The 26165-nt window shown below is 42.8% G+C and overlaps 1 protein-coding gene across 2 annotated transcripts in view; it reads right to left on the bottom strand.

Annotated features, from left to right (window-relative positions):
- Positions 1–8154: 8154 nt before the first annotated feature.
- The window catches only part of LOC116883460 (LIM zinc-binding domain-containing Nebulette), a 188929-nt gene continuing 170918 nt past the window's right edge, over positions 8155–26165 (bottom strand). The window contains exons 4-6 of one of the 2 annotated variants that reach the window (XR_004385762.1): positions 11800–11907; positions 10185–10674; positions 8155–8233 (exon numbers count right to left, since the gene is read on the bottom strand). Coding sequence is in view for 1 of the 2 variants with exons in the window: in XM_032884609.1 (XP_032740500.1) it covers positions 10663–10674; positions 11800–11907 (120 nt within the window). In the remaining variant the exon portion in view is untranslated. Of the gene's footprint in view, positions 8234–9906; positions 10675–11799; positions 11908–26165 lie in introns of those variants that run through there. The other variant, XM_032884609.1, reaches the window with a different exon arrangement.

Here is a 26165-nt window from a genome sequence, read left to right as displayed (position 1 = left end):
TTTGGTTAAATGCTGTGTTTTGTTTTGTGGAACAAATCCACATTTCCCATTTTATACTTCTGCTAAGCAATTTCGGCAGTTTGATTGAATTCTGAGTATTTTTAGAAACCCATGCTGACAGGTAAACAGGGAATTGGGAAAAATAGATGCAGAGCAATGAGAGAACACAATTAACAGAACCTGCTACTTTAACAACAGTATAGCTCAGTCAACTGCGAGTGTGTGCATGCATGCATGCGTGTGTGTGTGTGCATATGTGTATGCACGCGTGTGTGTGTGTGTGTCTGATATGTGCATGTAATATGTACACGTGTGTTTGCAGGTATGTAACCCATGTATAAGCAGAGGGCACAGGAGGACTTTGAGCTCCTGGTCCATGTACTGTCCCCCCTGGAGACAGAAGCGGTCACTGAACCTGGAGCTAGGCTAGCACCCAGCAAGCCTCAACAGCCCCCTTCTCTCCATAGTCCACAGTACTGGAGCTACAGCCATATGTAACTACATGCAGTTTTTAATAAAGATTCTGAGGATTTGAACTCAGGTTCTCATGTTTGCACAGCAATACCCTGCTGAGCCATCTCGCCAGCCCTCAGTAAAATCCTTTTAAAACCCTTTTTAAATAGTAAGGTCAAAAGTTCTATTTCTTCATCTCCGGAACACAGGATAGCTATTCTTCTCATATTAACATAGTATCTCCCTCTATCCAGCATTAATCACAACTAGGAAAGTAGCTATGTTATCTAATTTAGTATAAGTGTTGCTATGACAATTAATTTCTAGACTTTCAGAGGTTAGCTACAAGCTTGCTGAGGTCAAGGGTCACGCCTACTTTATCTCTCATATTCCTTGTCTCTGAAGTGTCTATACACAGGAGACATTTTAAAATGTTTAAGTTAATAAGCAAGTTCTCTTCAGAATCTGCATTTTGGATTTATAGATGCCCAAAATAGACATGCTTGAAAATACAGTGTCTCTGTCAGCTATCTTGCCTCCACCCACAATTTGCTAACAGGATCTCTCTTGCACCTAACATTATATATTGAGTGTCCTAACCTTTAACATGTTACCCCCTCCTTTCCTGCTTTTGATATTTCATACCCCATTGTCTGAACCCTCCATCTTGGCCTAAGCCACACCAGTCTGCTCCACATATCCCACTGTGAACACAAAAGGCATCTGATAAAATGATTTTTCTCTCTTCTAAATACACAAGGCCTGGTATAATGGAGGTTCACAGCCAGTGTTTACTGAACATATGTGCTCATGTAAGGCACTTGGAAAGGCAACCTTTGCCTCCACCTTATTTTTCATAGACAAAGCATTTATTTTAAAAGGAGTCCAGCATAAAATAGAAGCCAGGTCCAGCAGAACATGCAAATAGTCTCCGTCACTCAAGAGGGTGAGGGGGATCATTTGAACCCAGGGTTTTGAGGTTAGCCTGCACACAGAGAACCTGGTTCTAAATCCACAGCACAGCCAAACTACCCCCCCCCAAAAAAAAAAACAATACAACAACAGAAAACTAGAACTTCAGCTTGTTCTCCTAACAGTTACATAAAAATAATGATGGATGCCATTTTAGAAGAAACAGGCTCTCATCATCCAAAATAGTAAAGGTTCCAAGGAGGATCTGGAGTTTAGCTCAGTGGTTACATGCTGCGTTAGCAAACCCAAGGCTTTGGGTTCCATCCTCACCAATGAAAAGGGAAGGAGAAGAGGAGAGGTAGAGAAGGAAGAAGAAAATGGAAGGGCAGTACTGGAAGAGGAAGGGGAGAAAGATTATTTTTAAGGCCTTCAGTCTTTTTTCTAAGTCTATATTCTGTTGTGTAGCTTGCTAAATACATCTAACTTTGAATACTTCTATAATTCTAGCAACATAGTAACTCAAAGCTGAAGTTAAACAGATTAAACCCTATAATATGGATGGAGATTATTTCTTAAAAAGTTGACTTTGTTACAGTCAATATAACCATGAAAGAAAAAATCAAGGAAACAATGTATGCAAGCCAAAAAATGATAGTTTACTTCTTGTTATCCTTTGAATTGAGCAGAGTCTGGCAGTTGTGTCTTCTTTACTGTCGTGGTCACCAGAGCTACCTTCTAACTCTTTTCTATGGAGAAAATACAATTCTACTTGAAGAAAACAAGAAGAATCTCTAAATTTCTATTTGAAGAAACTATGACTTTTGTGGTGACTCTGCTCAATTCTCAATTCAAAGGTCAAGAAGTAAAAATTTCATAATATAGTTCCTCTAGGAAAATAAAACATCAAATGATGAACGTGGCTACATATAATCACATTTATACACATGCACACCCTCTAACTTCCAAATTGTAGCTTGTTCTTTAATTGTGTGTGCCTACTGACCTTGGAGTACTAGTGGGTTTCAAATCAAATCTTTGTAATAAGGTTCCCTTGAATTATAATTTTCTAATAAGATAAAATAACATTTGAGTGTCACTCTTATTAGCTAAAAAGACAAGATTTAAACATACCTCCACAGATCCGCCAAAATCATAATTACACAGCATAACTGTTAATGATAGTTCACAAATACTTATATAAGACTTCTAGCTTTTCCTTAATATTTATGACCCTCTTGCTGCGAGATGCGTCTCACAACATACAATGACATCAGGAAGAAAATTTAGATGCTATATGTTTGAAATTGTATCATCCCCGAGAAATGGAGACATTTGTTTAAACGCTAGTCCTTATTAGGTTCCCCGAGTGTAAGAAGCTTTCCTTCCTACGGTCTCTCTCCTCCACTCTGGCTTATATTCAGAGTAGCTCAAACTCACCTGCCAGTCAAAGACACACAAAGTCTAAATTTTGAGCTACAGAATTTAACCAAAATCTGGGAAATTTCAAAACATATTTATGACTGTACGTTAACTTCTCTTCCGTTAACATTATCAGAAGTTGTCCCAAACGGTAGCAGTAGCAGTTTATGTCTTCTCAAGCTACTGACCAAGCTAGGTTACAAGAGTGGTTTACAATTGTACCCTGACTCAGAGTTTTTCAAAGTGCCTTTACACATCACCTATCACTTCCTATCTTCCCTGTAATGTATGTAGACTATGTCTTATTTGGTGCTTTTGCAGATAGAATTGTACTTCTCCCTGCCACCCCGAATATTCATACGGTGACGCTCTAGCCACCACTGTGACTGTATTTGGAATCCAGTCTTTAAAAATTTAGGGCAAAGTTAAATGAAGTCATAAGGGTGGAGTCTCAATCCCATTGGACCAATGAACGCCCTTGTAAAACAAGGAGATGACCTGCAGAGCAAAGAAAGGAAAAGACACGAGGAGGGCCCAGTGAAGGTTTGCAACCTGGGAAGAGAGTCCTCACCAAGACCCAACCCTACTCAACCTCAACCTAGTGTGGCCTGGCTCTAGATGAGTGAGCGAACAAATCTCTGTTGTATTAGGCACCCAACCTGTGGTATTTGCAATATAGACTTTCTGTGGTCCGAATGTGAAATGTTCACTCCTGTAGTTGAATACTTGATCCTCAACTGGTGGTGCTTTTTCAGAAGGTGTCTTAGTTAGGGTTTTATTGCTATGAAGAGACACCACCACAGCAACAAGAGACACCACCATAGCAACTCTTACAAAGGCAAACACCTAATTGGAGCTGGCTTTCCAGTTTCAGAGATTCAGTCCATTACCATCATGGCAGGAAGCATGACATTACACAGGCAGACTTGGGGCGGGAGAAGCCAAGAGTTCTACATCTTGACTTGAAGGCAACCAGGAGGAGACTGTCTTCCACACTAGACAAAGCCTGAGCACAGGAGGCCTTAAAACCCAACAGCAACACCCTTCTTGCAACAAAGCCACACCTACTAATAGTGCCACTCCTTATGACAAAGTGTTCAAACACATGAATCTATGGGGGCAGAATCTATTTATACCACCATAGCAGGTTACAAAAGTTGGGGACATGGTGCCTAGCTGGCATACATAGAGCAATAAGGGCAGCCCTTGAAGGTGATAGACATTCTGGTTTTGACCAGCGCTCTCTGTTTCTTGAATTGCCAAGCTCCAAAGAAGTCTGTGCTGTAAGTTTCCACCATCTTGACCTCAGCTTTTTGCCTCTGCCTTCTCTGCCATGATGGACTGTACCCTCTGAGTGGAATAAATCCTTCCTCCCTCCATCACTTCTGCCAGGTGCTCTACCAGAGTACTGAGAAAGCTAATACAAAACAGAAGCAGTTTTTATAAGTCTTTAGAACACTTTTTATGGGTTTGGTTTGGTCTTTTTAAAAAATACTCTGGCTATGGTGGTCCAGAACATTGGTAGTCCTTGCACTTTCAATATACTTAAATTTTTACGTAACACAGTAGGAAGCCATAAACCATACTTTACTGGGGAAGTATTGCTACAGTTGTTCTATAAAACTGTAGAAGTCACCACACAAGAAAACCTAGGTATTATCAAGCAATATAAACAAGAATGAATGAAAAAGATCAAAGCGTTTTCTAAAGTTTAAGATCCTTCTCAAGTGGGATTCTAATAAGAAAGAAGACACAGAAGACATTGCTATGCATTTCCACAAATTCCTGCCTCAGGTGGGCTATTCAGTACACATTTATTGGTGGGCTTGGGCTACATACCAAGTACTAACTGGGCCACCAGAAATCTTACATTGAAAGAGCAGATTAGTCCCTTCCTTTACTGTGGCATTTATCCTAAGAAAAGTTCCAATTTTTCCCAGAAGTCTTGCCTGCTTCCAGGAGATGCCCAGTTCAGGCCCCATATCCTCCATTGCTAGGGTCACCCTCATCGATTCCTGGATGTTATCATTGCCAAATAAACTATCATCAGAGAGGCTTCACCCAGCAACACATGGACACAGAGGCAGAGACCCACAGTCACACATCAAGTGGAGCTGGGGGAATCCTGCGGAAGACGGGGAGGAAGGATTGAAGGAGCCAGAGGATTAAGGAAGGGTCCCTCCAGAAAACATACAGAATCGACTATCCTGGCCCCAAAGGGACCCACATAGACGGAACTGCCAGCCAGGCAGCATGGATAGGACTGACATAGACCCTCTGCACATATGTAAAAGTTGTGTAGCTTGGTCTTCCTGTGGGACTCCTGACAGCAGGAACAGGGGCTGACTTTTTTGCCTACCTTTGGGATCCTTTCCCTCTACTGGGTGGCTCCTCTAGCTTCAATTGGAGAAGACGAGCCTAGCCTTACTGTAACTGGATATGCCAAGGCTGGTTGATATCCATGGGAGGCCTGCCCTCTTCTGAAGAGAAAGGGAGGAGGAGTGGGTGGGGCACAGAGGGGTAAGGAGTGGGGTGGGGGTAGGGTAGCAGGACTGGGAACAGAGGAGGGAGGGGAAACTGTGGAACTCTGGTCAAGATGTACAGTAAATTAATTAATTAATGAAGGAAGGGAGGAAGGAAGGAAGGAAGGAAGGAAGGAAGGAAGGAAGGAAGGAAGGAAGGAAGGAAGGAAAAGAAGGAAGGAAAAGTCCACAGGGCTCAGAGGCAAGAGGGACACAAAAACTCCAAGTCTCAGCTCTCTATAAACCAGAGATAGCCCTTATTTCCATGCAACGTATTTTATGTTTTATCCTAAAGGCAGTAGGGATCTGTTAGGACAGACTCTAAAAGAGACCATGACACAATCAAATGTGTATTTTAGGACTAATTTGCAAAAATTCATGTGGTAAACGACCTGGAAAGCAGCAAGAACAATCAAGACTGTACTACAGAAACCCAAGTAAGGAACAGGGGCATGTGCTGACCAGGGAAGCCGGTGTGCTACTCTCTGCATTCTGGAGATTAAAGGACACTGACTGAAAGAGTATACAATCTCCATTCTCTTAAAGTTAAAGAAATAAAACTATAAGATGCATAAAATACTGGTTACAACCAGAATGTGGACTATAACATGTGAAATGACTACAGAAAATAAGTATAGCCCTCCTCGAAGCACACAAGGATTCCAGAGGAGAGAAAGATCACTAACCAGTTGGTGAGTGTATGCTGGGGTCAGGGGTCAGGACTTCATCTCCCAGTGGTGTCAAATTGACTGAAACAAGAGAAATGACTCACAGGAAAGTCCAGAGGACATATCAAGACCAGGCCTAAAAGAAATGGGCAAACAGTGTTGACAGGCAGTGGAAGATAAGGCCGGAAATAGTTCAGGGCAATTGTGAAAGGTCATGAGAATCCATAAAGGGCATAGGAGAATAGACTTCATCCAGCTCAAAGGAGAGAGCCAAGGGGAGGGGGGTTATTTAATGGGTCACAAGCAAGATCTTGATGAAACAGATACTTTAGTAAGACTCATGTAATGGTGGTATTTAAGATAGTATGAGAGAACGTGAGACGCTTCAAAGGAAAAAAAAGGGGGGGGGAAGCTGCTATAGAGACTGAAACAGGAAGACAGGTGGAAACCGAGAAACGAGGGGACATTTTTCTCAGAAGCAGCACCTCGAGAAATCACCTCTGGATTCTTACTCTGTGTCCAAGCGGAAGTCGCAGGTGCCGAGTCTCATATTTCGGTGGCTCTTCTCAAAGCTCCCCTCGGGGCAAGGCTAACTTAGTTAGCGAGAACCCAGGGTTCTTGCCACGCTCAGGTGATTACTGCTCCGAGACATACGTGTTGCTATAAGTGGCTGTGGCTCAACGAAATGGGGATAAAAAGCAGAGATCGGCCTTTGAAGTCCTGCCCCACATGAAAGAATAAAGCAAAGCCAGGTGTGGGGGACAACCATAAATGGGAAGGAAAAGGCCAAAAGGTAATTTTCCATATATATTTTCACGGAAAAGTGTAAGTACTCCTTATAGAAATCCTGTCCCTAAGGAGAGAGGTTGTTCAGAGGGTCTAATTAAACAGTGTGTCAAAGTGTTCCAAAACCCATGAACTATTCATGAACATGTGTTAGACATTATAAGAAAAATATGAGCTATTGTCCCATCCCTTTCTTCGACACACTTGCCCCCTGCCTTCAGAAAGCACCCTACTGCCCCACTGTTACATTGGATTATATCAGGGTTACTAGCAGAGCTGAGCTGGAGGGGAAATGCAGGCCACTAAAGCAACATAGGTGTTCATCCTAAAAGCGCAAGCCTCCCAGGGTTTGTATCTTAGGTATCACGATTTCACAATTTATTGATTATGTTACTAAAACCACGATGGGTTATAATAAACTACCATCCCATTCTCCTTACATACTGCTCAGTGTAGTGAACTACTTAAAATCAAGAGCTTTCGTGTAGATTTTCACTTAATGATACAAGTTATGTTGCTTGTATTAGGAGAAAATTTAACAACAACAACAACAAAAAAGCCATTCGCATGCTGCATGACTTTCTAATTTTAATTTGCCTCTCCTTTCAGAAAGTACTTCTGCCTTCTCTGTGTACCGAAAGAAAGCGAGGTCCCCCAAGTCAGTTGTTTGGATTCATATAAGACCTAATTGCCTCCTACAGGATAATTTTGCCACCAGTTTACAATTAGCATGCATTTCTCATGCATGAGTTGACCCAATTACATAACAAATTTTACCTTTGGGGATTTCTCTCGACTGCCTGTCTTCTGTCCACCCATACAACTCAATTTTACACTGTCAGCAGCTGAACATGGTTACAGTCAAGAGTCTGTCAGAATGATTTATTTAAATTACAAACAGAGACCAAATCCCTAGATAATCATCCCTACGCTCTCACGCTCACCCTTCCATTCAACCTAACTTTGAATCAAATCTTTTAATAGTCCATAGACATTGTATTCAATTATTTAGTCCCAATAATCCAATATTTCTGCAGCTAACTCGTAAAGTCTCGGGGAACTAAATCAGCAGCGACCTCGCGAGTTTATTAATGGGCATATAATTTATTTTACATTCTAAGCCAGTGAAAATTTATGTGGCCATATCAAAAGAGTTAGAATTAATTACATTTCAGTATCAAATTACAGACAGCTTTTGATCTTAGCTTTTCTTGCAAAGCAAGCAAGCATTTCTTATGAATGGCATGGTGGACTGCAAGTGGTAGCAATGACATTATAGTTGGGAGACAGGATACGTAATCAAAGTCACAGACACTCACAGAGTAAAAGAAATAGTCTGGTGGGCAATGGTGTAAGGACACTCTTCCCACCGTGCCGCAAGGATACACTTACTGTTTCTGTCAGTCTGAGAACGCCTGGCATTCTCTCATTGCCTTCTTTTTCTTTCCTCTTCATATGATACTTTCCTTCCACCTGTGATGAATTAGATAACAGTGTTTATCTATGCCAGGAAGGCTGTAACAACCTCTTGGGGCTGGCTTTTACCATTGTCTTCCCCAATCTATCCCCACACTGTGAGGTAATTGAAAGCGTAGCGTAGCGTGCTTAAGCAGGCACAGGGAAAGACATCAGTCATCTCTGGCAGGCCAAACTGAGTCCTTGCAATATTGAGCAGGCTGCCTTGCTACCCTGTTGCAGGTACCCTGAACGCCCAACCCTATTCAGAGGTTGGAGCGTGGGAACCATCTGAAACTTGAGCTGAAACAAGCTGGAGGCAGACAGACGAGACTGAAGATGTTCTATTGTTCCCCACAGGCATGATATTCCTAGATTTACCTTTGTATGTGCACCCTCCTAAACTATGGTTAATAAACACACAAAGATGTATAAGGATTTCAGGGGGGAGAGGGTCAAAGAAGGCATATGAAACCGGAGTGGCTTAATTGTGGAACCCCATAGAACCCAGGGATCGTACGACAGCACTTCCTGCAAACTTCCCTAGCTGTAGGCTGCTGCACAAAGACTGGAAACAAAACCTGAACTGGGAAGCATTGTCTACTATTAAACTTTCCAGCTGAATATCCTAACTTCCAATAAAAAAGAAATCTTTAAGCCCAACCAGTCAAACTCCCTCTGATCCGAATGTCTCAAATGAAGACATCATCTGGAACATCACCGGGAAATGATGAGTTTTATTTTAAAAGTCAAGTTCTGCTTCCTTCCAATGGGTAAGGAAATTCCAAACCCCACCTCTTTTCTCCTTTCTGCCTCTCTCCTTGAGTGTGGGAGACACGCTTTAAATGCTAGTACCTAATGCATCCCCCTGTGTTCACTGTGTTGTCATTATGGGGAACCAAAATGAAGAGGGTGGGGCTAACCCACATTTACCTCTTTTTTTATACAAAATGTAAAATTTTAGGGCTCTGTTTTATCCACACCCCCCTGTCACATTTGCAGACTGAGTGGCTATTTCCAAATGACTTCAATTCCGAGACAAATGAACATGAGAGTGTCTGAAAATTTTTCATAACAGTGACAGACACAGACACAAGCAATCAAAAATGCCCACTCATCCATAACATATTACCCCAAACACCTAGGAGTTATTACATTCACAGCTTCACGTCTTTATATTTGCCTCAGTCCAAAGGGGATTAACAGTAGCTTAGGAAGAGCCACCAAATATCCAAAGGCAAAATGAACGGAAAATATATTTTACAAAGTAGATTAAAAAGAAAAACATAGACTATAATGATCACTCAAGCCCCTCCATCACCGGGGGTCTAAAGTAAGACTCAACTCACAAATCTCTTCTAATTGTCAGGGCGAGCTCCACCCCACCATCTCCAGCAGGAAGATGGCAGGGTCTTCCCAATTTAGATCCTTGCTCACTTCTTCCTCTCAACACGGAAGCAATGCAGTTCACACTCGAAAATACCTGCATGGGCTCTGCCTAGTATCATTCAGTGGCTTTATGTTAAAATTGTCTAGAAAATTAGAAAAACCAACGTGGAACTTTTTAAATCAAGTCACGTTTCTTATGGCAAGAGACCCTGGAGTAATATGGAAAAACCTCATGCAGAATGGGAAAGTTCTATGAGGTGCTGGTTGCATAAATGAGGAATAAATTCACCAGACCTCAGAATGCTTGGTAGGTCCCCTTCTTCAGGAGCAGTCTTAACAGAAGTATTGTGGAATCTGTTCTTTACTGCAACCCAAGCATTGATAGGCCCCATCATGGCTCAATGAACTACTACTGTGATTCCTAAGGTACCTAACACCAAGAGAAAGCAAGAGAGGAGTGGCTTAGCTGTGGTCTAAATGAGATGCTTTTGCAACTGACCGTCGTCTATCTCAGAGGCTATATCTTACTGCTGTTTTGTATAGACTGCTACGAACACGGTAATTATAGATTAATACATACCTGCATCATAAGGGGTTTTGCATAGTTAAGAATGGATCTGCAAACGACCTCTGGCATTGCATGTAAAGTAAACTCCTGCTAAGGATAAATTGGGTGAGAAGATCAGTTATTTTCCAATTACTTATGAACATTGACTTAATTTGAAGATAAATGAAAAGGCTCACCTTTGAGTGAACTGTAACCCCCGTGCTATCCTTCACATGGATGGTCTCACGTAGAGTTGGCTTAGTTCTTCCAGAAATAAATGTCTATGCTAGTCAAGCATTGGGAACTGCAGCTGACATAGCATTTTAAAACTCTGAGCAGAACTGTCATTGAAGAGCATCTCTGGTTTGTGTTTGTAAAGTAAGAATGGGTTTTGACTTGAGGGAAGGACGGATGGGAAAAGAATGGAGGTGACTGTCCTTACTATTCGCTATAGGCAGTCAAGTCATGAGAAAAACCATGGGACCCGATGAATAGCATCAGCTCCTAAAAGTCAACTCTGTCTCTCTAAATGAAAAGAAGAAAAACCTCCAATAGAGAACGTCCGCATAAAGACCAGACAATAGGTAAACCATAGAGAGTGTGATAAAGAGAGAGGCCTCTTCCTGGCCTTGAAATAACATTTTAAATACCAAATTGTTCCATTTCTGAATTTTTAACCAGTAATGTTTTCTCTAATTACATGCTAAACTCTATCTAAAAATAGGGTGAGTATGTGTGTGTGAGGGTGTGTAGACATACATATATGTGCATGTAGCTCATGACCGTGGCCCAGTATCAGTAAATTTAAATCCATCTGCTAATGATAAACATTTCCTAGAAATTAGGGCTATCTTACTTATAGTATCTGTTATGTATATGTATATATAATATACATGTTCTGTTTTATATATATGTCAGATTTCTGTGACAAGTGATATCCACAATCTCATGATTGTGGTAGCAGCTTTGCATGTTTGCTATACCGTACTGTACCATACACAATTTTTAATTTCCAGTCTGGATATCTAACGTGAAACCTACCCCTTTGTAGAAAAGTGCATTTTGATGCATTTCATGCAATACATTAGAAGACATACCATCACACATTTGAGTTACAAAAATCAAGAATGAACTGTTTATCTACCATTAGTAAGAATTCACATTCTAATGCGCTTCGGCATTCTTCCTGTCCTGACTTTTGTTATTCTAGAAAATATGTTACTAAAATAAGATGTGTTTTTTTCAAGTAGAAAATAACTACATAAGCCAATGTTTATTTCTAAAATTAGATGTAGCATATGATTAACAGACATTAAGCATGTGCACAATTAGAAAAGACCATATTTTTTTTACTATACCCAAACTATATATTAACTTTATATGGTTATCTACATGGAGAAAAATGTCAGAATTTTTCATTATAAACATTCAATCTTGACCAAATATGAAGGCTGGGAGGTATTCCAAATATAGGAAGAAGACTCTGTTATAGACGCTAGGCTGCAGATTCAACAGGTGAGGTCGAAGTGCGTTCTGAGGAGATTGGACACACTCGCAACAGCTATGCTCCACACACGGTCAGTCTCACACTCCTACCCACACACACACACACCAGGGCCACCTCATCATCATGACAAAGGGCACCTACGTTACTGATCTGCTCCTGGGTCCTCTTCAGCCTCTGCAGCTCAGGAGTATCCGTGACGATGCTGAATCCTCTGCCTCTGCTCTCTTCAAAATCTCGTTTGTACTTGACCTGACAAGAAAGAGGAAAGTTGATACGTGTGGGTTTGCTCAATATTATATTTACGTAGTAAACACATAGTACAGGGTCCATCTTGTCAGTGAAAATGCAACACTTGGAGCCTGGGCTGCATCGGGTAGGAGGGACGTGAATCAGCCAGCCCTGCCTGTGCAAAGCTCCCTCTACATCACACAGCAAAGCATATGGACACGGTTACACTGTGCCGGGCTGGCAGATGTCTAGTAGATAAATGCTTGTGAAAATATTTATGAAGAAGGCCACAGCTCGGGATTCGAGAGCTTCCCACACTGACCCTTGGTATGCTGCGTGCAGAGGTATATAGGTGTTTGTGTGCAGGCACAACCCTATAGTCCAAACATTCAGAAGGGAAGGCAGGAAGACCAAGATTTCTAGATCATCTGGTGTCAGGAGGACACTGGGATGTAGCCTACTTAGCAAGGTCAAACCCTGGGCTCAATCCCAGTACTCAAGTAAGAGCAATAGACTTCCTTTTAAGAAGGCTAACATTACAGTGTCTTGGGGGCTGGAACAGCCACAGATAAATCTTACAAAGCCTGTCTCCTATAACCATACAGTGACTGTTTGGAACATCAGCTAAATTTGTTTTGTTAATGATTGGATATCCACATTACTATGTTCGTGCTTTTAATCCCAAATATCAAGAACTCTGAAAACACACACTCACAGTCCACATGGCCCCCATTTCCCATTCAGAACTAAAATCCTCCAGTTAATAGTTAAATTATCATAGCAGCTGATGAAAATATGGGTTCGTTGCAAACGTGGATCCTGAACAGGGTTGAAAGTTCTCTTAGCGGGTATACAGTGGTCTTTCAATAAGTGACAACCATATTTATAAACTCGGTTGTGTCAAGTATCATTAGCCTTGAGGCTACTGGAAGATTTTCTTTAACCAGATGGGCTTAAAAGCAAAACAAATTAAAACCTTGATAAAAACAAATAGAAAAATTTAGGAAATCCATCAATTTCAGCTTAGGACTATCTCATTTTCTCTCCATACTTAATACCCTCCCTAAATTCCTGAAAGTCTTAAGACCTTAACTTCAGCTATTGCCATAAATAAATGATCCAATAAATGGTTATCTTCTTTATTGCAGAGAAAATGCTGACTGAGCTCGGCCTTCTAACCTCACTCCCCCAGTATCTGTGAAGGCATCCGGCTCACATCTGAAGACACACAGGCCCATGGTACAGTCTCAGTCTGTCCAAGGGAAACTGGTCAGATTAGCTGGTAGTGAGCATGGTGAGACACGGGAAAATAATGGAAGCATGGAAAGACCCCAAGGTAATGGTCACCAAAGACATGGCGATCTTCCAGGGAGACCGGTCTACCAGTCCCCTCCTTCTGTCCCCAAAGCCAGCTTCCAAAAAAAAGCACTGTATTTCATTCTTTGAGATGTTTGGTTTAAGGGCTGATTTTCAGAGAAAGAAATAAAAGAGAAAATATACCGAATACCGGAGTTGTAAGTTTGGAACCGATTAAGCATCCTCAAGGCGTTCACAAGACACCTACAAATAGTTTGGTTTGGACCTGCCTACTCAAGTGACTTGTTTGGAAAGCGTGCAATCTTCTCTGAAAATGGTTCTCAGCGTTTTAGAAGCTATTTCTTTCCTTCTAATGGTGTGGTACACTCTCAACACCCACTCAAGCGCCGACCACCCAGTATTTGTTTACTATATCCAGGGAGCCAAGGAACCATTAGTCAGCTCCGTCTTTTCCACACTCCCACCCACTTGCATCCTACCCAGCTACCGAGCACCTGCAGTGGCTCATGGGAGTGGCTCAACAAGCGCTTCTGAAAAAGAGGAAAGTCAAGGAGAATTAAACCTAGAGATCAGAGCGCCGGCTGTCTCACAAACAGGAAAGAAAAGATGGCTCTACATGGGCCAGCGTTTGCCGTGAGGGATACGAGGAGCGGTAAAAGCCAGGACCCTCAGCTGAACACATGCATCGGATTTTGAAAACAACTGATACCACAGTGTGCTTATGAATTGCCTTAATTGACATATCGAGTCTAGTATTTATTGAGACTCATGGAAGCTTCTCTTCTTCCCCTGCCCCAGCAAAACAAGAAAAGAAGAAAGGAAAAAGAAGCCTTTGTCTTCCTTTGTGCTCAGTGTTGCCTATAAAACTTGCATGTCAGGTCTTTTGTCTTCTCAACTGTTTCTCAAAAACAGTGCTTCATGAGAATTCCACACCTAACAATGGCCTCCAAGGAGCTGCATTCTCAGGACTTTCCCCGTTGAGAGTTTACTCACTTGGTCATTCTCTCAGTCAAGAGTTGTTCCAGGGGTGGAAACAACACCTCGAAGAGGAACCGACAATCCCCACCCTTCCCGAGCGTGTGTCACCGAGCAGAGATGAAGCAGACGCGATCTAAGTCAAATGAACGAAGATATGGAGTGGAGGAATTACCAAGCAAGAGATGTAAGGCGGCAGTGTGGGCGGCGTCAGAAACGCCAGCCCCATGCAGCAGGCAGAGGAGACCCCAGACAGAAGCCGCCTTTTCAGTAAGTCCTGCAGCCGTTAGGAGCAAGGAGAGTTACACATCCACCTCAGATCAGAGCCTTCTAGACAACAGGCTGCTTGGCAGTAAGACTGGAAGTGAGAAGAAGAGCAGAGGAAGAAGAGGGCGCGGGATGACGATGCACACGTCCAGAGGATGCTGGCTTGTCTTTCTCTTGAGACAGGATGACCATGGAAGAGCATCAGAGCTGCACCACAACAGACTTCCATTCAAACAGCCTCTCTTTGGCGAGGAAGAGGAGGGAAGCAAGGGCACAGGCAGGGCAGGCACTGTGGGGACCGCCTCACCAGTGGTCCTAGTCCTGAGGCCACAGGATGAGGCAGGGTTCTGGGTCCAGCCTCAGGCCCTTGCCTTCTGGAGAGCTGAGCAATCTCATTAAATGGGACAAGAAGGCCAAGGAGATAAGAAGGTCAAGGCAAAATGGCAGCCCAAGGTCAGAAAGAATACGTGCTGACCCTGAAGGGAGGTGGAGGCAGGGGGATGCTGATCATGCAGTCTTGTTTTCTCACAGTCTTATTCATTTAACAATAGATAAAGACACGGGAAAAAATTGCACTTTTTTCCCCAGACAGTATCTTGCTGTACAGCACGAGCTAGCCTGTTAGTTCATGATTCTGTCTCAGCCTCTTAAGTACAAGAACTATAGGCATACCCAACACACGTGAACACACGCGAGAGCACACACACTGCAATTCTAATGTCAAATGTAAAAAGATTCACACGACTGGCCATTTGAGTTTTTAGTATTTTTTTTGGCAAAGTAACCTAAAAATGTTATTTCGAATATAGAATTCTATTCAATATTGATATTCTATGTTGGCATTCTGTTTATCCGTATAGATATATGGATACAGATGCAGGCACACATATGTTCGTGGTCATATGTGTGCATGTTTGTGCACATAGACTTAAAATGCACAGGTACTTATGCTTTATACCTGGGCAGGAAATAAAAATCATGCACAGAATATTAAAGATTGATCAATGTGGATTTACTCGTTAGCGAAAGACATGATCTGTCGAGTGAATCTCCTGGTACAAGAAGTTAAATCAGCCATTCTTAGTTCCTTCATTTTAGCAGAAATGTTTGACTCACAGCAGAAACTCAAAGTTTAAAAGCAGCAGAAAAAAAATCAAAAGTGCGAAAGGGTGTTCTATGAGGGAGATCCCAAACATGAGCTAATGAGGGGGAGCAGACGTTCAAGAGGACCCAGGGGTGTAGCTCAACGGGCCAGGGCAGAAGGGCAAGCAGAAGGAGAAGGCAGTTTAGCCTTAAAGCAGCTTGTCGGAATATGCTTAATAGAAGCCTAAAGCCTGTGGGCATATTTACTACTGATTCATGTTTCTCTGCTTGTGATCTCGTTTCGGATACAATGAGATCAATGGCCAATCCCAGACAAAATAAATGCATCACATTCTGCTCAAGGGAAGATTGCAAGGGATATAGCATCGTAAAACGGCATGCACAACTCTTGAGTTTGATTTGCAGAGTGTCCTCCGCTAGGTACTGACTTGAGTACTTCAGTTGACTCTAAGACGCTAGTGCATGCGACCCATATGCTGCTTCGGCTTGATGCTGCGCATACATTAGAGGCTTAATAACCACTTCACGATTGATTACTATTTGGTATTTGGTCTTGTGTTTTTTTTTAAGTCTAAAATGCAAAACACTGGCTCACCTACAATGCTCTGTGGGAATTAAGCACTACAAAGGAAAATCCAATTAAAAGTGAAGCTAATTTTAACAAATACGGAGTCAAAGAATTGAGTTCAAGGGTAAATTTGCTTTTTATAAATTAATCCCATAATTTGTAAATGTATGATTAATTAAATAAAATTAAAGTTATAATTACCTTTTCTAAACATAATCAAAATTCATTAGAAGTAATTTCCATGAATTCTCAGCTTCAAATTAACCTTTTATAGCATCATAGAGACACTTGGAGATGTTTACAGATTTTTTTTTTAGGTCTCCATGTACTGACATCCAACTTTATGAGACTCGGGAGTCTTGTTTTTCAAAAGGAAGCCTATATTTTATTACAAAACAAGTAGTCTAAATATATAATGATCTAAATACATATAATCATTTTAATTAATTTCTTTATCAGCTTTATAATGATCACATGCAAGATACTTGACTATGTGTGAGCACTTAATAGAGACTCAGCCATGAACAAACTCATCTTGTGCCCCAGCTGCACCTCTTGCTAGCTGTGTGACCTCAGGCAGGGTTCTTAACCTCTCTGAGACGGCTTCCTCAAGTTCAAAACAAGGATGGTTACAATAATATACTGATGGCACCTTTGAGTGTAAGTTAAATGAGATGGTGTGTCTAGTGATTTCTGCCATGTCTCAGGCTCTGTACTGGTCACTTTACATACGTGTAGACTAGACAGGTATGTCAGCAGGTAAGGTATAAAAAGCATGAAGCATCCTGGTGTTGACCCCATCCCAGTGATTAAACATCCAAGTGACATATGCAGCCATTTGTGGGTGTTGAGCCATCTACAGCTAAGTCCCTCCGTCCTCCTTTCTTCAAAATAGAAGTAAATAAATGCAGGAAATGAAGAGTAAAATGTTCTTTATATAGCGTCTCAGGTAAACACTGGCAGAGGGAAGCTGGACCATCACGAAGCTAGCAAAGGGCAGAAATCGCACCATTCTGGCAACCTCAATGACATCATTTCCCAACTTATTTGAGAATTTTTTAAAATACTGAATTGGAAAATGTTACACTGAACACAAATGAGGTATAGCAACAGTCTGTGCACCGGCAGAGCTGGGCTTGAGACCCACTGAGCATCAACCGGTACTTAAGTTTCGATACTAAAAGAATGTTTCCAAGGGACATTGTGACATTGTAAATTTACAAATGCGTTTGTAATTGTATGAGGGTTAGTTATGTTAGGTGTATCCATGATCTTGTTATTGTTTCCTGTGTACCTGAGATATTTGTGTCAAGTTGACAAGGGGTGGATTGTAGTGGCTATTCCTGGTTGTCAACTTGACTATATCTGGAATGAGCTGCAATCCAGAATTCGAAGGCTCACCTGTGATCCTGATCTTGAGGCTGTGAGATACAAGTTTCTGACTTGGATCGTGGCATGGAGATCTTGAGGCAAAGTGGTTATAAATCCCAGGAGCTTAAGGCAAGGAGATCTCTGAGTTTCAAGGTCACCCAGGAAAAAGCAAGTCCCAGACCCAGGCCTGGTGGTACATACCCTTAATCTGGGCCACACCTTCTGCTGGAGATTTACATAAGAACATTTGGAAGGAGGAAGAGTCTCTCTTTTTTTCCCTGCCTGCCTGCCTGCCTTGTGGGGACTGTGGCACTGCTAGATCCTTGGACTTCCATTCACAGTTCCTGCTGACCATTGTTGGGGAGTTGGGCTACAGACTGTAAGTCATCAACCAATTCTATTACTATATAGAGACTACCCATAAATTCTGTGACTCTAGAGAACCCTGACTAAGACAAGTTGTGTTCTTGGGGGACAAGAACACACACATGGCTCTGCTGAGGGCAACAATCATCCACACACCCAATTAATGCTGAGCAGATGTGGGGTACCAATGCCCAAAATATGGTATTGGTGAAACTGGCGCTTCAAAGCAAATGAATAAACACGCACGCTAACACTGGAAATCACAGCTGATGAAGGTGACGGTCTATTCCTCTCTTTTACTCCTAGCATCTTGAAAATGTCATTAACATTGCACCCAACAGCCCTCCTAGACCTGCATGTGCCATCGGGCAAACACGAACTGTTCATCAATAGAGAAGCATGCATCTGTGTTTCCAAACAAAGGGGTTAAAAAAAAAAAAACCCTAAGAGTGCAAATGAAGACTAATGCAAAGAGAAACCACTTTAAGAGAATTATTCTTCATATGTACAGTTCCATGAATGGTGCTAGGAAGCTGCCCCGTTGGCCGTTTTAACCACACAGGTAGAGCTCCAAGACTATTTTAATGAACAAAAGATTTGAGACTAATTTCTCAAAGTCGAAAATTGTTTACACTATAAATGTAGACGATCTGACAGGTTAAAAGTTCCGTGTTAACCTAGGAATATCACACTCGTGCTGTCCTTCCATGGGAAAGAAAGCACCAAGCATACTTGAAATGCTGAAGGCTTGTGGGCTCTTGGGTTGATAGATAAAATATCAAAGGCTTCTGTTGAGGTGCTAACATGAGGTCACCCTGCTGTGTTGTAGTGGCTGTCATTTAAGGGATTGAAGGTAGTAGACATTGTACCAGAAACTTGACAAGCCGTCTTGCTTAATCTTAAAAAAAGAAAGAAAGAAAGGAAGGAAGGAAGGAAGGAAGGAAGGAAGGAAGGAAGGAAGGAAGAAAGAAAGAAAGAAAGAAAGAAAGAAAGAAAGAAAGAAAGAAAGAAAGAAAGAAAGAAAGAAAGAAAGAAAGAAAGAGAAAAAGAAAATCATCTGTCAGACCCTCCTGGGACCCCGTCAGTGTTTGGCCCCTGCTGAAGCCTGGCTGATGCTTGTGGAAGACTTTTGTTCCTAACAAAGGAATGCCCTGGCCCTGAAGCAACAGGCCTGGGGGGTACACCTGGGCCATAATCGGTTCCTGTCTTTTGTTCCTCTTTCTTTGTTCCTGAGGGCATAAGTCAGTTTTTCCACTGTGCTTCCTGGAATTTTCCACCTGGTGAACTTGGGGTACATATTTGGTGAATCAAGTAAAAGATTTGGCATTCTCGTATGGGTCACGAATGACCCAAGTATATGTTTTTTCTTAAACCTTGCAGGCCTACGCCTGGCTCTCAGTATCGTGTCGGTGAGAGCGCTGACAAAAGTCCTTATTTTACCATTTTTATACATGAGAAATACATAAAAACCTATCTGGGGTCCACCTAAAACCTATCTCCTATGCCTTCACGCCCTCTAGCCAGGGTTTCTTAGGAATCACCATTTTCTTCGTTGCCTACTTCCATAACCATGGACTGATGCAAAGACCATCATGCACATTGAGCTAGTTTAAGTTACGAAGGCTGGATGACCCGACAATTGAAATACACAGCACAGAGGGAGTCTCTCATCCTGGCAGCTAAAACTCTAAGAAATAAATCTCTGGAAGTGTCTACAGCTATGCTAGCCACTGCCAGAACCCACCGGGCTAGGTGCAGTTCCATGCCCTGTCCTGATGGCCCCGGATCCCCAGTATTGCAGAAAGTTTGGAGGCACATTGCTTGCTGCTTACACCTTGTGCTTGGTTTCCTTCATGTTGTTATTTGGTGGTCTTCGTCGTCTTCTTCTTCTTTTTCTTCTTCTTCTTCTTCTTCTTCTTCTTCTTCTTCTTCTTCTTCTTCTTCTTCTTCTTCTTCTTCTTCTTCTTCTTCTTCTTCTTCTTCTTCTTCTTCTTCTTCTTCTTTCTTCTTCTTCTTCTTCTTCTTCTTCTTCTTCCTCTTCTTCTTCTTCTTCTTCTTCTTCTTCTTCTTCTTCTTCTTCTTCTTCTTCTTCTTCTTCTTCTTCTTCTGTAATTAGGATTGTATTTTGTGTCACATACAACCCAAAATCCCAATACAGGAAACTGAAGTTTACTGGTTACCATCAAAAACTAGTACTGCCAGCAAAGAAGTATTAGAACCACAGATCCCAACTGAGACCTTCAGTTCCCGAGGTCTTTGCTGACCCACCCCACCACTGTTAAGGTGCCAATTTGAAGATCTTATAGACATTGGAGTGTCATTTAAAGGGAAAGTTTTAATCAAAATACACCAAAGACTTTCTTTGCAAAGACTTTCAACAAAATGAGCTCCAGTGTTATTTCTTTTAAAAAACTTTAAAATATTTTTCAAACATGATCAACAATATCCTAAGTGATTTTCCTATGTGTTGTAGTCACTAGCCAGTATTGACTCTTTAATGACTACTAGTTAGATGCCCGATGGGTATGCATCAAATAAGTAACCAGCACCCCAATCTCAAATCGAAACTCTGAAATGACTGCAGGCTTGCAAGTCTGTGCATTCCTACAGTGTTTCAACACGGAACAATTGGATACCAGATAACTCCAGCAAATTCCAAAGCTCCATGGTTAACTTTGTGAGGAGAGCTACCATACCAGTCTGTAGATTGATGGCCAACTTTTCCCACCTGCCTTCCAGTGAAGGTTTGGGTTTCATGATTCAGTCAAGTTCAGTAAGCTAGGGGTACTTCTGTCTCCTTCAAAGATGGATGAGGGTGGCTGACGGGGAGGATCTAGGTGAGGATCTGCACGTCTATGCATATTTCCCAGGAGGACTAAAATGCTTTATTTTTCCCTCTATCTCAAGAGGTAATAGTTCAGGGATGGTGTTATTTTGGGGGTTTTGTTTTGCTGGTTATAATGTGGAAATGAAGGAGAACTAGATTGTATAGTTACAAAGAGAAAGAATTAAAACGAGGCCCTGAGGAGTGTTCTGAAGGGAAAAGGGTCAGTGTGAGGGAGGCATGGGTGTTTTTACTTCACGGAATAATCCTGACTTTGGAATGCCGAGCTGCCTGAGCTCTAGCGCACCTCAGACATCTCCACAGAAGTGAGGAGACAGCTATTTGAGAGACAGGAATACGTTGGCATTGCCAACAAGCCAGGTGGTCCCACTGTTTGGAAACCATCTGGTCTGAGTTTTCTCTTTGTCAGCACCATCAACACATCAGCAGCAAGAGCTATTATGAGGATTGTGTGTGTTTCAGTCCTTTAAATAAACTCAAACAAAACAACCCAGAATGTAAATTTCCTATTTCTTTGAATTATGCTTTCAGGCTAGAGTGAAACTCTATCAAGACAGAGGAGGAGCTAGACTCGAAAACCTACCTTTTGCTGTGAAACTTCACAAAACCGTGTTGCGTAATTCGAGAGGTGCTTTCAATCCGGCTCCAGCAGCCCCCGGAGGCTGTGCCAACCCCCAGTGGGGTCACTGCCATCTAACCCACCACTTGCAGAACAGGGAATTTTCTCCCGATATGGCTGCCCAAACAAATAGATAGATTCGGTGTGCTCTGTACTCCGGTTTAGGTATTGAGGGTACTCAGGGGTGGTACTTAATCAATTAAGGGCAAAGGGGCCCTAGGAACGTTAGAGCTAATGAGTCAACGGCCCTACAGCTCCTTGTCCTGTGGATGTGATATGAACTCATTCCCAAGTTGCCACCTGGAAGTCCCTGCCTTGCCTATAAAGCAGGACAGCGAGCTGTGCTACAGAGGCTCTGGCTCGGTCCTATCCCTAAAATAAAGGAGGCCAGCTTACACACACACACACACACACACACACACACACACACACACACACACACACACACACACAAAAGACCCACAGGCTCTCCATGGCACACGTGTGCGAACAGACACTGGCATTAATAAACCCCATATCCTAAGACCTTAATCTCAGCTTCAGCCAAAGATAAAGTTCCCAGGCCCAGATGTTTTTATCAGAATACTCAAAGTCAGATCTCCCTAAATGCCAGCATCTCCCTTCCAGGGCAGCCCTCCATTTCAGTGCCCTTTAGATAGAAGCCAGAAGTCACCATGTCACATCCACTTAAGAAGGGACAAATTAAAGAGGTTAAAGTAGTGACCTAAAGTTAAAAGAGAAAGTGAGGCCGTCAGAGATGGTCCTCCCTTCTCCCAGCAGGTCACCCTCATCCCCTTCCTTGGCACTGCTGCCTGGCTTGTCAAAACTGCTTTTCTTCATCTGCACCCGATGACATCTAAATCATCTGACAGGCACATAACCTTATCAAATTTCTAGTTATAGTGCAAATAGAGGTAACAAGCCATGTCCGCAGAAATGGATAACAGCCGCACAGAGAGCAGGGGATGCGGCAGAGAGGACCGCCACACCAGGCCTGCTGGCCTGAGAGCCCTGGCGAGAGGAGGAGGTCTGAGGAAGATAAAAGTCTCATTCCAGCAAATTCAATCGCTGCTCCGGTCCCCCACCCCACCCCCACCCTCCGGACCCCCGAGATCAAATCAACCAAAGGGCACCTCATCACGGCTGAAAAACGTTGTGAAATCAATGCTGTTGATCCGCCCCAACTAGCATTTAAGCTTAAAAGGCAAATGTAAGGAACACATCAGAACGATACCTTTGAAAGTGCTGGGCCCACTACAGAGCACAGTAACACGCAGAGTGGTGCTATGAAATACCGTTTCCTGGTGCACTATGGGTATTCAAGGGTCAACACAGCTCAAATAGCTCCCTGCCTAGTATTTGTGTAGGACAAATGGGGGGGGGGGGAATTCTGCTTTCCAGCAGGAATATTTTAGATAATGGGTCACACAAAGAAAAATCCCCTTGTGATCAAAATTCCTACATGCAAAAATGAAAATATCATAATAATGACAGTTTTCATGGATAATTGATGTATACTAACAGAAACATGTTTCAAAATGAATCATCTTAAGAACATGGGACAGGATATAAATGATCCCACATGTGTATGTACAGGTGGAGGTCAGAGGTCAGCCACCATTGCTGGTCTGCAGGAGTCATCCATGCTGGAACAGAGTTGCACGGAGCCATATTGGATTTGGGCCTAGCCGCTTTTTGAACTGCTTGGCTCAAAGTGGCTAGTTGACTCTGGACTGTTTTGCCACAGAGACTCACCCCTAAGATGACTGCCTTAAGTCTTAAGATTGTTGGAAAAAGCCTCTCCCATGAATTTATGGCACAGGAAGATAACATTCAAGGGATGCCTCAGCTCGAGCAGATACCAGTTATCTCCTCAGTCTACACCCAGTGTCTCCACCACCTGACCTCATCGCCTGACCTCTTTGCCTCCAGCTATCACTGCCTATACCCTCATCTCCCCCTCCTTCATATTTCACAAAGGTCACTCCCCCTACCTGAAAGCCTTAAAAGCTGTAACGTTCATCCCAATAAACGAGACCTTGACAACAGAACTCTTGCTTGGTCTCCTTCTTCTCTTCACCCCCATTTTGGCCCACAGGTAGAAAGCCTCTTCGGGACCCTGAATAACTGGGTCCCCGCTGGCGGGGACACAGAGTCTCTCACAGTCTGTGTGGCTTAGAACCCACAGACTAGGCTATGTTAGCTGCCTCTCAAGCCATGGAGATCTGCCTGTCTGTTCCCTGGGCACCGGGATGACAAGCCCACATCACCATGCCCACCCAGTTGTTCTGGTGGGTTCCTTACATGTACACGGCAAGCGTCTCAATAACCCCATTTTAAAAATCTATCGTTTGTCCCTTAGTTTAAAGGCTCTGGCTCACAGAAGTTTTGGAAACAATACCAAATAGAAAAATAGAGAATTTTGAATATGTTTTATTGTTATGAGCTAGGCCAGCATCTAATTAAAGAGCAAATTCAAAAATCAGATTTCACTTCATCTAAGCGTAAACATCTCAGTCCCCTACGTGAGACCTTTTCATTCCAGCTCCAGAGAGGACTCAGCCAGGGTGAAATATTCAAATCGGAACCCCAGGTCCTTCTCATTTTCTCAGTGAAGATAAGTCAGTAACAGCCAAAAGTGCACAGCTTCTTAGGTGAGGGTGTTGAATCTGTGAGCCCGTTCCACCTGTCATGTTTCTTGGTAAAATTGACAAGGAACGGTAATAAGGCACTGGACAATCTCAAAAGTTTGGAAAATCTGGGTGTTAGGATTGAGTTGAAGAATGGCCCCCAGAGACGCTTGTGTTTAAAAGCTTGGTGGTCAGCTAATGGTATTATTTTAGAAGGTTATGGATGAACCCTTTGGGACATGGTGACACGGTTCACTGAGGGTGTATTATCCGTGTTTCTTCCTCTTATGCTGTCGGTCTCCTCGGCTAAGCAGGAAAAGACCCATTACCATGTGATCCTATAGCCGTGGATGGGGCCACTCTGCCGCCATGCCTTTCTTACCACAATTAACAGAAATAACCCTGAAGCCAGGAATCCAAATAGACCTCCCTCTTTAAATTGCTTCTGCTGTGTATTTCGTCACAGTGAGGCTAAGCATAGAGTTAATACGATGGGCATTTCAGTCATCTGAGAAAGTAGAGGTGGAAATGAGAACAGAGCAGTTCCCAAGGGCCATACAGGTACCACTCTGCAGGAAATCCAGCCACTAGTATGAGCAAGGGAACTTTGAATAAACAGCTTTTCGGATAAAACGCAGAGACCTCAATGGGCTGGTTTGAACTTAATTCTAGTCTTAGAAAAGTCTCAGATTGTCCCTTGTTAGAAGAAATTGAGATAAGCTCAGTTTGTGAGTCAAAGAGTCTTAATGCTTATACAGTACTTGATTTAAAAAAAATTATATATTGTGTTGCTCTGCAAGTGCCAGCTCAGATCTCCTGTGTTCTGAGGAGCACTGGCTAGAGAAGATGCAAAGTTAAAGCACAGACCTACAAAGCCAAGACATTCTGCTAGAGGGATGTCTTTCCCCAGTGGCATCAGAAGCCATTAAAAGCCATTACAGGCTTGAAGAGGGGAGGGAGGGAGGGAGGAGGGAGGAGAATGAGGGAGGGAGGGAGGGAGGGAGGGAGAATGAGGGAGGGAGAGAATGAGGGAGGGAGAGAAGGAGGGAGGGAGAGAATGAGGGAGGGAGAGAAGGGGGAGGGAGAGAAGGAGGGATGAGAAGGAAAGAAGGAAGACAAAATCCTTTTGTTATTGGTTTCAGAAAATCAATCTATCAATCAATCAATCACTCCAGTTCGGCTTACTTCTTCCCTAACACTGCAGCTTTCTTTGCACAGCAAACACACAACTACTGTTTTTTTTTTTTAAGGTGGTGAGCAGCCATTACCTCCTGTTTGGTGAACGTTTACTCTGTGTTGAAAACACTGCTCTTTGAAACTAGCTAGAGCAGCACACCGGTCATCTCAGTGACGCAGCACCCAGTCAGGGACAGGTAATCCCAGACACTGCTTCTCGGCCTCTCTTCTGACAGATGCTGGCTGGAGGTGTAGCAGCTACTTTACTAACACAGGGCAAACCAGACTGAAAAAAACAGACAGAATTGAAGATGGGACAAATCTGGGCCCTTGTGACAGCCTTTCCCAGAGATCAACTTCACTCCTAGACTCGGGTATCCATGCCAACCACTCTAAAGCTGGCTGAGCTTGAGATCTCTGACACTAGCAACAGAAAGTCCTAACTGATTCACCACGCCCCACCCACATCTACATGGGTTTGGGGTCCTCCAAAGGGCTGCCTTCTCGTATCATTCCTTCCACTTTTCCTTTCAGCAAGCGGCTCCTGGGTTTTCTGTGAAACAGTTTAATCCAAGCAAGGACTGAGTTTTCTAGAATTTTCTGAGGTGTCTCTATTTGGGCTGCTGATGTCAGCACATTTGTTTAAGCACGATAAATGAAAATACAGCCAATGTTATTTCCAGAAGTGGGGTTCTTCTAACAAGAAGACCAAAAGGGAGATGATTGTGCATCAGCTGCATCTACTCACGGTCCACCATTTCTGTTAAAGAGAGTTTCTTAATTATACAAAACTCCTGAACATGGGGATGGACAAGCATCCTTTTGAATGCATCGTCAACACTTATTGGCAAAGGTGATCAAGAATTCTTACTATTGGGCTTGCAGTGCGTTTGGGTGGTGCTATTGACCCAGCACGTTTGAGGTCCTATGTTTAATTCCAAACACAGAAGAGGAAGGGGGAGAAGGGGGGAAGAGAGAGAAGGGAACAGAGAATAAAGAAGTTCTTATATCAAAAACAGAGGTACTTATTATCTTTTGGGG

The sequence above is a fragment of the Rattus rattus genome, chromosome 14 (assembly GCF_011064425.1).
Source record: "Rattus rattus isolate New Zealand chromosome 14, Rrattus_CSIRO_v1, whole genome shotgun sequence".
NCBI lineage: Eukaryota > Metazoa > Chordata > Mammalia > Rodentia > Muridae > Rattus > Rattus rattus.
Note: the sequence above shows the minus strand (reverse complement) of the source record. Positions and strands in the feature narration are given on the sequence as shown.